The following is a 13,792-nucleotide window of genomic DNA, read 5'->3' as shown; positions in this document are numbered from 1 at the left end:
TTCAAATGGAAGATTTAAGGAAAGATATTTTGAAAAGACATGGATTTTTGACTACAACTTGGCAGTGGCTGAAATTCAGGTACAGTATGTGCAATCTTCATTACTTCTTTTAAACCTACATGAAATAGCAATTTCTAGACATATATTAATTAGTGGGCTTTATTATCAAGTATAGTGAGCGTAGGCAATGCCATGTTTGGGAAGGCATAACATGCAGGAGAAAACTCTCTTTGGCCTTTCTGTAATGTCAGAATTTTGATTTATATACTTGTAGTTTTATATCTTCGTTTTACATCAAATTCAAGGATTTTGTAACTTCAAGCAATTATTTCCTCTGCTTTACATTTTTTGTGCTTGTAACTGATAGTGTACATCATTCCTCACCAAAAATTTATTTAATACATTATTTAGAAGATAGAATTCATATCTGCATTGTAAAAGCAGTTGACAACATCAAGGAGTATTTTAAATAATAAGAAAGTATTGTAAAACATTTTTTATTTTGACACTTGTGTCTTTCATATTCAAGGTCAGATTACTCATTATGCACAATTATAATACAGTTTGCATATTATCACACATCCTATGTAGATCCAGAGATTGAAATATAAAAAGGGAAAAAACAGTCCTGTTTTTCTCCTTTAACACCAAAGTCATCAAGTGATCTGGCAAGCAAATGACTAATTCATATAGAAAATAACCATAAATTCAGTGTGCATCATGGGAAAAAATACTGAACAAATGCCAGTTCCTAAATAGGATGAATAGGTTATGAGCTTTCTCAACTGGGGTCATGACATGAAAAACGGAATTTAATTTCTTGAGGGATAGAAGTAATTAGCAGTCCATGCAATTTTGGCAACATATAACTGGCATATGAACATGAACATTCTTGGCAGTGGCATTTCATCTGCATTTTTTTCTCCTTTAAGTCTATCCCAGGTACATATCTCAAATTTCACTATATTTTCTGTTTGGTTTTCTGGAAGCAGCTTTGCTTCTATTTATCCTTTGCCTCCTTTACAGCACTGCAAGGAAAAAAGGGATTGGACCAAGCTGGGAGCTTTGTACCTTAATGCAAGAACTGGATGTGAACATTTTGAAGATCTTCAGAAATTGTTTATATCTATTGCTGAAATTCTAACCAAAGATTCTAAGACAAATGGACCAGGAGTCCCTTTTTGTGATTTTGCTGATACAGGTAAAATTAAGATGTAAGAAGTGCTTTTGGTAGAGGTTTTAAAAGAGATAAAAAAATAAATCATATAGTTTTCTGATTATTAATTAATTTTATGTTGCAATATTCTGAATCTTCTGAGGTGTAACTGCAGTCAAGTGTAATGTTCAGTACAAGCAATTTGCCAGTAGAGATAAAATGCTTACACTTAAGGAAGATTCTGAAGGAGGAACAGTAAAGTTTTGTGAAATCAAAAAGAGAACCCAGAATTCATGATCTTTCAATAAAAATGTCCTATGCTCAGGACAGCAGCAAATATATTTAAGTATTTTCATGTAAAGTGTCACAGGAAAATGTTACATTATGTTAATAGCATAAATAAGCTTAATGCTGTAAGTATATATATATATACTTGTGTATTTTAAAACACATTGAAGAGGTTACATCATGTATATAATTTTTTTTGTGTATACTTTTTTTTTTTAGTAAGTTGGATTTTTAGAATTCTTTTATTCCCCAAAGAATCAATGATTCCTGCAAGGGCTGAGTGCTCAAGAACCCAGTGTTTTAAAAGTTCTGACAGGTTTTCTTGCCTCTTTCCTCCCTATGTCACTTCATTTGCATATCTGTATCATTCTTCCTAATGAGTTTGCAGATTACTGAGGCTTGGTGAAGTGCCAGTGGAATATTAAATCGTTTTGTAAAGAATTACTTAGATATTTTTCAACCTGTATTACCTACTAAAACATAATGAATATTTGTTCCAGATTTGTCACATATCCTTTCTGACCACAGACTTTCATATCATAAAAAAGCATCCAGTTGTGACACAGGGAGAAGATTCTGTTGGAGCTTGGAATTTAGTATATCTTTCTTAGAGCAGTGGTCTCCCAACTGATAGGCGCCTCCATCAGTAAAAAATTTTTGAGCAGTGACCCGCAATTTATTTAATTATATACATGTACTACTATACCATACATTAAATTCTCTATAAACCATGCACAAAAACAGGAATTACAAATACAAGATAAATATTAAACAAATGCTGTATTTTAAAGTATTTTATTTATTTTTATTTTCTAATAGTACAAAAAATGTTTCCTTCCCACTTCTGAATGGGTTGTTGTAGTCACACCCTACTTTGAGACCACTGCTCAAAAATTCTAATATGCTTCCAAAGAGGTTGTAATTACTCAGTTCTGCAATTACCAGAATTTCTTAGTGGTGTCAGAAAATGTAAAGCTTACTTTACAAATAATGATGTTACAAAATTATGCCATTACATGTCCAAGCATTTTATGGATGACCTAGACTACTATGAAATACTGTCTGCTGATGTTAAGACTTAGGAAGTTGCTACTTTTAATGGCTAATATTTCAGAAAATGTCCTTATTTTCACAATTATTGTGTTTTTGAAATGTGTAATTTCTTTAAAACTGAATTTGCATGTTAAATAAATAAGCCTTATTCTTTTTCTTTCCAGTAATGAAGAATTCACAGCATAATAAAGCTGACAGACTTTTCATTGGAAGGACTGGGATAAGCGTAATGTATTCATATCACAAAGTACTGCAGTGGATAAAGGTATGCAGTGCTACAGGAACCTGACTGGAAGAAAGAGAGAAAAATAATTAGTAATTTCTCTTCTGGATATTAAACTCTAGTTCCTCTAGTGGAATGACTGGGTGTGCCACCTGCTTCCCTGGCATCTTAGTACTTCCCAGCTGTCCAGCTGGATCAAAGCATTTTATTATGTCTTTCTGAGCAGTAGTCTTCTGTGGAAGCTATCATAACTTGGTCTTAAAACCTAGAAACTGACTGCTCATGTTCATTTTGTGATTTTCTGAGCTGAGATTGAATCTGAACTGAGTGAGACAGGTTTTACTGAGATTCTGGGGTGAGGTGCTGATGGGGTTATTTCCCAGAAACATCACTTTCTTCTGCCTGGCAATCATGTTGCATTCTGAGACCTCCCAACTGAAGAGGTACTTAGAGAAGTTTGGGCAATTTCCTGTACTGGTGCTTCTGCATCTGACCTCAAATAGAATGGATAAGGCCAGGAGGACAAAAAAGCCGTATAGCACATCTGCACTTGGTGAACTGCCTGTTCTCCAGAACTGCTGAAGTGCTTTTCTTCCACTGAATCTAAGTTCCGTGATTCTTGCAAAACTCAGACATCACAAAGAAATACCTTTACAATCATATGTTTGCTGTCAAATATTACACAGGGCCAGGACTAAGAGACTAGACTTTTGACTGGATGTTTTGCATTCCTTAGGCCTCAGGCAGTACTGGTCATAATTTCACTGCAGCAAGATCCATTTCAATGTTAAATTTGTCTTTTTCTTCCTGGAAGGAACCAGTGCATACCAAACTCAATCTCTTATAGAAAGCAGCATGAAAAGTGATTGCATAAGAAGTAATACAAACCCCCAGTGATTTTAGATTGTGTTTTGGTCAGTGATCCCATTCTGAACTTGGGCCTGATCCTTTCAACTAATAATCATGATGTTCCTCATCCTGTGCAAGATGATTTCTAGCATGTACTTTTATGAACAGAAGCAAAGGCTTTCATCCCCTTTTGTCTCTTGAAATTTTGGGTTGGCTTTTTTTTGCTAATTATCATCAGGGAACCCTTTTTGGTTCTCATTGAGGAATTAAATTGTCTTCTGTATGATTATCTCTAGGGGATGACCTTCAGGAATTCTGTTATGTAAAAAACCTGTGCACTGCTCAGTCTGTTTTCCAGGGTCAAGCATGTCCCAGGAGGTACTTGGTAGAAGTGCTTAGTCTAAAGATAGGATACCTGTTCTGATGAAACTTTAATTTGGCATTATTGGCTTCATGAGTTGAATGGTCTTCAGCAGGTCCTTTCAAGCTGCAGAACAGTGTCATACTGTTTAAGAGTAAAGGGAAGGAGAGAGTGTCTTTGCATTAGCACTTGAGTAATGCTGCACTAGAACTCTAGGCATTTGTGTTCCACAAAACTTAGAACAGTTAAGATACTCCTGACCACAGAAAAGAGAATATGAATTCTTGGCATTGAGGAGTGGTAGTGCTCACATGCCCACTGAAGAGTTCAGTTTGGCTTGGATTTTGGCTGTCTTCTTCAGCATATAATGTTTGTGTGCCTTCAGACCTTTTTGCTGTTTTCCAAATCACCTTAAGGGAGAGCCTTATCTTGGATTGCACAACCCCTGATACTTCAAGGAGACTCATCCTCATGTCCTAATTTCAGAGGTGCAAGGTGTGAAAAGCACATGTAGTGTTATTCTTGTAGAACATGAATTACTAAATGTAGATGCTTCTTACAATACTATTTCTTTCATGTCTAGAGCAAAAGATCTTTATTTCTTTGAGAGTGTTGTGTTAGGTATCAAATCTACTTCTCAAGAGATTACTGACCAAGATCCTCAAACAGCTTTGTAGACAACCTGTGTGACCATATTAGAGTGTGAATGAGGCTCTTCTCTCAATGATTTTTATCAGAACTGGTAGATTGCAAATTTATCTCTGCTTCAGAAAGCTGTCATTCTTACCTCTCTCTACCTGTTTCATTCCATTATATATATATCAGATCCCTAATCCTGGGGTGATGGGTCTGCTTGGTCTGCTTGGTCTGCTTGGTCCATGTCTTTTTTGCCCAAAAGGTAGTCCAGAAAGTAAGGTAGTACTGAATTCGCTCTTCCTGCTCTGCCCAAATTAATTTTTGCTTTAGGACCTGCCCTGTGCTGTTTTATGAATATGTTGGACTGCCTGAAACTCTAAATGTGCTTTTCATACCATTTTCCCTTAAGAACATCAAACCCCTTTATTGCAGAGCTTTGGTGGCTCTTGGGGGTAAAATATGTATGCTGCTTCGTCCTGAAGAGAATTTTCTTTGTAAGAAGTAAGGAATGTTCATAAAAATTAACTTTAAAAAAAAAAAATGCAACAAACAGCCAAAAAGTTGTTACGATTAAGTTTCTGTAGAAAACCAGTCTAAATATCAATATAGAATCTGATGATAAAGTTGTTGGTTGTTACAGTGTTAGCCAGAGAGGCCCACCTTCTACCAGTTTATTGTCGTGCTGCTTACAATCATCAGTGTTTTCTTGGACTTACACTGGAATAATTATTTCCTTACGTCCAGAGACGTAATTGTTAAACGTCTCTGCTGCAAAATTAAAATTCTCTGTATGAGCTTTTAGAATTTGTAGATTGTGTACTACTGAATGAAATCAAAATTAAAAACAATTAATAAACCAAAGTAAGCACATACAAATTAATTACAAAGTATATTAAAAATACTGTATTGAACATTATATAGTAGAAATAATGTTATGGGTAATAGTGTGTTGTGAACTCTACAACAGTAGGTTAGTAGAGTTTTTTTGTCTACATGGTAAAAAAACCTAAACTCTTCATTTGAAATTTTACTGTACTTCACCCCTGACTCAGTTTGGAACAGAAAATTGCATCAATACCTATAAATCTGTGTCACCAAATTGAATCTCTTCTATCTTATGTAAATATACTCTGTGTTCACTGATACCATTGCTTTCTCTGATGTTCCTGCTTTCCCTCTCCCTCTTACACCAGGGAAGGAAAGTTTTGGATAAACTGCATGAGCTACAGATACATTTTACCCTCTTGAAAGGACTTGTAGGTGCAGGGAGGTCAGCATCCAGATGTCAGATTGTTAATAAAGCCGCAGAAATCTTTCTTTTTTCTGGAAATGTGGATGGAGCAACAAGGGTATTGAGAGGTAAGCCTGTCTTAAAATTTTGAATTAAATTTGAACAGTTCACTCCTATGACAGATTTCAAATAAAAGTTACAAGCTGGTCTGTGCTACTAAATACAGTCAGTAATACTGAAGCAACAAAGGAAAGGTGATCATCTTACTGGCTAATATTCTTCTTTATATGTATAAGAAATATTACAACTAATTTTTTAAGCTGTTTTCACACTATTCTATCAACACCATTCTATCTAAAAATCTGCCATAATGAGGGAGGAATGCAGCTTGGAAAATGATGCTGTCCTATGCTAGGAGTGTAGTTTTCCTTTGAACCAGGGAACATTCAGTGTCAAATTTCTGGCTTGGGTCAATGCAATGTTCCTTTGTGCCTCACAGTATCCTCATTTTATGTAATTGCTTTAGAACAGTACCGTATTGCTGCAATTATTACATATGGCTCTTTGGAACTCTGATCTGCTGAAAAGAGAAGAAATTCAGAAGTAAAAAGAACAAAATGTATGCTGTAAAGTGATATTGAGAATGTAAATTTGTTGTTCGGTTTTATAGCTGTACATAGATACATACATATCTATATGCCACTGACAGTCCATTTTACTGCAGTGATATTTCACAAAAGGGGTGATTTGCAATATAAAGGTTCAGAGAATCAGTCTAAGGAGTTTTGGTCATGAGGAACAAATTATTAATAAGTCAAGCTGCACTTCTGTGCATTTCTGAAATTTGTGTCATGGCACAGTTTACAGTACATTCTTAATGGCCCAAAGTCTCAATATCCACAAGTTCCAGTTCCTAGAAATAACTGCACTATTGTCTGCCACAGAGTCAGAGTGGATCACTGATGCACCATTGTGGCCCTGTGATAAAATGGACATCCTCAATCGACATAATCTGTTATGTGCAATAGTGCACAAATACTTGAAGAAGAGTTTGTACAGGCAGGCATTTGAAGTTCTGCAGAACTTACCAGGTTTGCAGAAACATTCTGGTAAGTAAAGAAAAAGATGCTGTGGAAAGAGCTAAAAATTTAACAGATGATTCTGTGCTGTTCTTGTAGTGTTTTCTAGCTAAAATTTGTTGAAGAAGTAAGATGGGTTTATTCAAGCCTGTTTCTTTTTTCCAAGGAGTATAGTGTCAGTTAAATATGTGTTATGCCCTGTAGCTCTTGCTGCACTTGTGCAGACACACTTGGATGTGCACACACACCTGTCCTCTTTTGCTCAGTTACTATAGAGGGCAACAGGAAAGACACATTAAATTTTTAAGGATCTATACAATGAGATAAAACAGGAATATTTTTATCTAATTTTACCTTAATTTCAGATGAATGAGGTGGGGATTTTTTTCTTTAACTGAGCTAGCTAACCTAAGCATCTCTTACGTACTATGTTAAGAACCGAGTGCTCTTTCAGGCTCAATTTATCTGACAAATTTTGGATGAGTACTTCACAATGAGATATGTAGTTACTTAGGGTCCCCTGAGTAAACCTCAGCTGATTCTGCTGTGTAGGTCTCAGACTGCTGCTACTTTTAGGTATGTTAGGAGAGATTTGTTGGGAGACCATCTACTTTAGAAAATACTGAAAGGATGTAGTTCTTCAAGTTATGAGGTAAATACAGCAAGACTGCTCAGTCCTGCCAAGAAGGTGACAGTTCAGAGTAAGAATAGAAGCAGAAAACCAAGGGGACTTTTGTTGGTGGAAATCTTAAATTTGAGAGATCAGAAGAAGATTGTGTTTATAGGCTTGGGCATGTGAATATATTTTTATATTATTCTGTTGGTTTTGGCAGCAAATAGTTACTTGAACCTTAACACTTGTCCTTCACAATGTGAATGAACTACTGCATTTTGATGAATAAAGCATTCATGTTATCCCATCCTTGTTCCATCTTGCTGATAGGGGCAAGAGTTCTGATTTAGATACTGATTGAGAGACAGTTCTTCAACTAGATTTGCATTTTGATTAATTCAGTAGTTAATATTTTTCATTTCATTTCAGATATTATAGATGCTTCTCAACACAGCTGCCTTTTTAACAAGCTGATAAATGCCTGTTTTGAGAACAAGAACCTTGGGGTCTCATCTTCTGCAGTAGACTTCATGCTTTCCAAAAAAATTGCTATTGATTTTATTTTACTTAGAGGATTAATCACAGCTTTGGGAAGAAGTTCTTTATGGTCCAAAGCTAGGACCTATTACAAAAGTAAGTTGCTTCTTAAACAATATCTTCGCCTTACATTCTTTAGATAATGTGCTCATAACATTTCAGTATGAGTAAAAAAAAAAAAATAAAAACCAGTACTTTCTGTGTCACTCTCAGGAATTTACTTGTAACCTAAAATACTTACTAGGAAATGGTGAGTCAAAAATAAGAATCAGTGCATACTACCTGGCATGAAATAAATTGTGATAAAATTAATTTTTTACATTCAGTTCCAGAATTTCAAGTATATGAGCTCTGAAATTTGAAAAGTGCATCATATTCACTTTTTCATCTAGGCAAATTAGATTTCCTGATACTTCTTTCTAGAAGTGTACTAGCATTACTGTGGTGGTAAAATTATTAATATTTAAGATTTGAGAAGTCTGGCTAATTATTTTATCCTAATTATAAGAAAATTCATTTCAACTAAAAGCTAATAGTCTGTAATTGTTTACAACTCCCCTTTTCTGAGCTAAGATAATACTGAGTGTGCCAGTCTGCATAGGGTCTGTCCATATGGTCACATTATCTACTGTTTGATTCTGTCTTAGAATTGTTGAGATTAGCAGACTGCTTTAAGAGACCATCCTTTCTGGGATGGATGCTTCCTTTTGTTAACATTGGAATTAGTGTTTTTCCTCATCTTTTTTTTTCCCCTGAAATGCTGTATATGTTGGGTTGCTGGAACCAGTGATTCCAGTGACTGAAGAGAAGGGAACAAAGCACGAGATGCTGTTCAAATGTTCTCTCACTTTGACCATGATTAACAGCTTCTGTCTGACCTGCCTAAATTGTACTTGTGTTATCACAGACTTGCTGTCCCCAGACTTCTGGCAGAGCTTTTTAATCATAGCTGGTAAAACTCATTAAAAAAAAATTCCAGTATTTTACAACTCTGAGTATTACATGCAAATGCTGTCTGTTGTGTTCTCCAATCAGGCCATTTCATAGGTGAAAAAGTAAAATCCGTTAAGGCTTTGAGGTTGGGGATTTTCCACATTCAGTCACACAAAAGAAGATAGATCTATGTTTAGTATTGGTAATCCTAATGCCTCATTTTCTGCACTTACTCTCAGATGCTTTATCACTGGGTTGCTACCCAGAGCTGCAGGGAACTTTATATCACAAATTCCTGAAGATTCCCTCTTACCTGTCTGAAGTTGAGATGCTGTTGGCCATTGAAATATTTCTTGTTTCAAATGCCAGTGATATTCAAAGTTCAAGGGCTACTAGTCAGACTCTTCAAATAATACTGAAAAGGTTTGTTGTCAGATATGTACCTTTTTGATTGTATTTATTCATGTGATTATGTAAGTAATAGATATTTTTTTCCTTATCCTCCCCAAAGAATCCATCTCTTCCTTTTGTTCCTTGAATAAGTGAGAAGTTTTTTATCTCTTGTTCCCATGTGTATGCTGCTGTATATCTGTTTGTTTTCTTAAATGGTAAGTTCTGCTCTTGCAAAAAATGTAGACGTGTCACTTAGGCACAGCCTTGTTCCAAAAGTAATTGCATGCCAAAACTGAGTAAACCTTACGGATTCAAACACGTACATGAATTCTTGCTATATCCAGTTCATTAAATGGTTTGCATTCCTTTACTGAATCTTCCAGCCCAGAGACATTTTTTCATTAAATGTGCTGTGAATATTGTGGAGCTACTTTGCACTGGTATTAAAGCTTACTACTTTTCATTACCATTAAAGATGTTAAAAATACACTTTCTGTAACTTTTTAATTCTTCAGAACAATAATATAATCTGTCTAGAAATTAGCATAATATTTATCAGTGAAAAATACAAGGCATTATTTTAATGTTTTTGTAATTTTCCTGCCAGTATAAAGTGTTAGACAAGTGACACATAGGCCTGTATGGTACCTAATTTTGTATTAAAATTCCCTTACAGATCTGAAGATACAGTTCAGAATACCAGTGCCTATCACGAGGCAGTGGAGAGGCTGATCCAGGCGGCTCATTTATCTGATCCAAAGCTTTTTCTTAAGCGTTCGACAGTGAATGTTAATATAGAAGAAGTTTACTGCCTGGAGCATTCATCTGCTCTAAAATGGCTTCAGGAAAATATGAAATGGGCTGAGAAGGTCTGGCTGTTTCAGTAGTTACTAAATAGTTTCCACTGTGTTTGGACTGTGCCTTACTGAGTTTTACAGCAAGGTTTCAAACTCAAGTTGTGGTTTTAAATGCTATATTGGAGGTAATGCTGATAGTAGCACAGAAAGAGCAATTTTTTTCTCTATCACACTGATATATATAGATGTTTGCAATGGCATCACCAGATAATGAGGAAGCTGCAGCCTCAGAACCTACATTCTCCAGTTTTACAATCAGAACCTACATTCTCCATTTTTACAAAGAATTAGCACTTAGCTTGTTTCTCCCAGCAGGTAATCATATAAGTGTAGTGTACGCATAGCTAGAAGTGTAGGTAAGTGCATTGGTTGAGTGCATCTACTGTTCTTGAGTGAGACATTTTCCACATTCATTCATAGTCTGTGGAAGTAATACCTGTTTCCTTTCGTCTGCCTCACAGTAACTTGTGAAGTCACTGTCCCAACTCTTTACACCTTAGATCTTCATTTCTTTGCTCCAAAAGCCCCATAAAAAGCACTGAGAATAAGATAACTTCAAAATCACTTGAGACATGCCTGATTTAGGATACCGTTTTTCACAGAACTGAGAGCCAGCCTACACATTGCTCACAACTGAAAGTTTAGTTGATAATTTAATTAGATATTTATTTGATGTAGATAATAGCATGTGTATGGTTTTGCATTTGTATATATGGATACTTCCACTGAAAAGGAAAACTTGCACTCTCCCTTGATTGTGCTCTTAGAAAGAGGTGGGTTTGCCCATCTTTTAGGTTCTGCCAACTGCATGATGAGATGGGTACTTCTAGCAAGCTTGTTTCACCATTCCTGGTCCTTCAGGATTTCTGCTTTTTTTTCCACCTGAAAATCCTGAATCACATTCAAAGCATGAGTTGCATAAGTCACATTCTACAGTCTGAGTAAGAAGAACCAAACATTTAATACCAGAAGACCTCTCATGGCAAAACAATACAGCCTCTGTCAAAGTTGATACTTAGTGAGCTCAGCCACTCAATAGACAATATCCATATTTTTGCTTTCTCCCAGTATAAGTTAAGCTGAAAGAACTTCTGTTTGACATTAAACAACATATTTGGTATCATTTTTCATATAGGGAGTGAAATTTATGTCTACCTGTTTACAGAGAGAGATGGAAAAATGTGCAAATGAATGTGCTGTGCTCCTTCAGTTGCTAGATATATGAGAAATTCCCTCTGTAAAAATTTTTTCACTGATTACACACTATGCTCTTGGAAAGATTATTTTTGTTGGGTGTGGACAGTTTCTTGTAACTAAAACAGAATAATATGGTTCGGAAGACAAAACAATTTTATTTCAAAATATTGATAATTTTGAGAGTTTCAAAATGTGGGACAGAGGTGGGAAGCTGGAAGTGGGATCATGATAGTTTTATGGTGTTTTATAAAGAGCAATGGGGGAGGAAGGGGAGCATTTTGGAGGAGTTGTTAGGTTGTTAATAAATGGTTTTTAGTATTCATATAAAGCATTCAAAATATCTGAGTCTGTATTGTCATTGAATTATTTAATTATATTCAGATTCCTGTAATGAACACTCTTAGATATGCAGCAAGATAGGCAAGCAGCAAAGTTGAGGTAGAGAATTTAATATCTTGTGACCACTACAAGAGCCTGGAGAATGATACACTGCATGAAGAGGTTAAGAAAGTGTGAAATCAGTCAGACTATGCAGTTCTTCATCACACCAAAGCACATAATGTAGCAAATGCTCATGAATAAATTGGGCTGAAACTCCCAGCTGTGGAGATGGCCAGCTTCCAGCTTTAACTGGAAGTGGAGGCTACAGGCAGGGTTACAGGCTGTGCTCAGTTCACTGAAGAATTCAAACGGATGGTAGTAAGAATTTCACTTGAGGAGAAATAGTAAAATTAAATATCTCTGCTGTAGTAGTAGAAGTTTAATTACTGAAGTCTCAATGTCATACTCCTCAGCTTAGTAAACTTTAGCCACAGTATAAGCAATTATTCACATTTCTTTTCCTTTCACATACTCCAGATGCATCTTGCACCTTTGTGGTTTTATTGGAGAAGGTTGGGGTTTTTTTGCAAATCCAGCTTTATATTTTTGAGTCTACATTCCTGCATACCTTTTTTTTGTTTTAATTTACTAGAATGATGTGTAGTATCAGAATGATACTGACACGATCTCAGAGTTCTGGACCATTGCATGTGATAGGATTGGAGAAACTGATGCTATTTTTTGACCTTCCACAGACCAAGGACCAAACCAGAAAAAAAACAAGTAAGGAGAAATCAGTTCCAGTTGCCACTTGTAGCAACTTAGAATTAAGAAGCAAGAATGTTTAAAATTCTCTGTTAGGGCTCAAGACATCAAAATACAGACTTTTTCAGATGATATTTTAACTGGTATAGAACAAGCTTTCCATTTAGAAATCTGTGCAGCTCTTGCTGAGCTAGCGGGATGTGTTCTGGGTAGGATAGGGAATATTGTGACCAGATAAAGCCACAGTAGTACTCCCATGAGCACAATAAATGCTGAGAATTAGATAAAAAGCAGAAATTAATTACTGAGCTGGGGCAGGATGAGGATACTCTGTTTGAAAATGTGTAACCGAAGCAGGTGGAGCTGGTATCTGGCACTGGAACTTGCTGATGACCTCTCCCAATTTATTTTATTCCTCAACGAGTTAAAATAAATTCCAGGTGAAACAAACAGCACACTTTTCTGTTGAACCAATTTTTTTTTTTGTTTACATAATTGTCCAGCCAATTTGCTTACATAACTGATTGGCTTCTATTGGAAAGTGAAAAACACACGGCACATTACGGAAATTATGAAAATCCCCCAAGGACTGTGAGAATGTTCACTTGATTTAAAACTTCACTGAACTATAGATAGTCCCTAAACCTTAACAGTTATCTTTTTAACCTTTTCTGGCTGGAAACGCAATAGATTACATGCAAATAACGCCAGTCCTTGACAGTTAATCTCCCTTTGTTTTCGACCACTGGCAGCAATTGACATTTTTGCTCCGAGTTTCCATGTCCCTGTATCAGGTGCATTTTGACACCAACTACCCTTGGAAGAAAAACAGATGTGTAAATGTATGTGTACATCGAGAGTTGCTATCTTAGGACATAGTCTTAAGCTGTGCGTTTAGGCTGGACAATAGGAGAAGTTTCTTGACAGGGTGATTAGACACTGGAATGTGTCTAAGGAGGTGGTCGAGTCACCATCCCTGGAGGTGTTTAAGGAAAGACTGGACGTGGCTCTTAGTGCCATGGGCTGGGTTGGACTCGATGACCTCAGAGGTCTTTTCCAACCTGACTCTGTGTAACTGCAGGAAAGCAGCTCTTGTATTCCCCTCGGGACTGCAAAGCTCACGCCTGGTTCTTCACCAACTTGGTGGTTTTTTTCCTGCAGAACAAAAGGCGACGTGAAGCGCACGCAAGCATTTGGCTAAAATGCTCCCATCCCCTCAGCAGAAGGGCAAGCATTCCTTCTGTCGTGCTGTTCCCCGTCTGTGTCCGTGCGGAGCTGCTGCAGGCGTAGCCGCACGACG

At 36.4% G+C, this 13,792-nt stretch overlaps 1 protein-coding gene across 3 annotated transcripts in view; it reads left to right on the top strand.

Moving 5' to 3' along the window:
* Positions 1–13,770, top strand: part of TOPAZ1 (testis and ovary specific TOPAZ 1) — a 40,167-nt gene extending 26,397 nt beyond the window's left edge. Inside the window, exons 13-20 of one of the 3 annotated variants that reach the window (XM_085569332.1) lie at positions 13–79; positions 1,027–1,201; positions 2,662–2,762; positions 5,760–5,925; positions 6,742–6,906; positions 7,919–8,122; positions 9,199–9,382; positions 10,029–13,770. In XM_085569332.1, coding sequence (XP_085425458.1) covers positions 13–79; positions 1,027–1,201; positions 2,662–2,762; positions 5,760–5,925; positions 6,742–6,906; positions 7,919–8,122; positions 9,199–9,382; positions 10,029–10,239 — 1,273 coding nt within the window. In that variant the 3' untranslated portion in view covers positions 10,240–13,770. The remainder of the gene's footprint in view (positions 1–12; positions 80–1,026; positions 1,202–2,661; positions 2,763–5,759; positions 5,926–6,741; positions 6,907–7,918; positions 8,123–9,198; positions 9,383–10,028) is intronic. The other 2 variants (XM_085569325.1, XM_085569341.1) reach the window with 2 other exon arrangements.
* The last annotated feature ends 22 nt before the right edge of the window (positions 13,771–13,792 follow it).

The sequence above is a fragment of the Lonchura striata genome, chromosome 2 (assembly GCF_050655825.1).
Source record: "Lonchura striata isolate lonStrDom1 chromosome 2, ASM5065582v1, whole genome shotgun sequence".
Lineage (NCBI taxonomy): Eukaryota > Metazoa > Chordata > Aves > Passeriformes > Estrildidae > Lonchura > Lonchura striata.
This window is presented reverse-complemented; position numbering and strand designations above follow the sequence as displayed.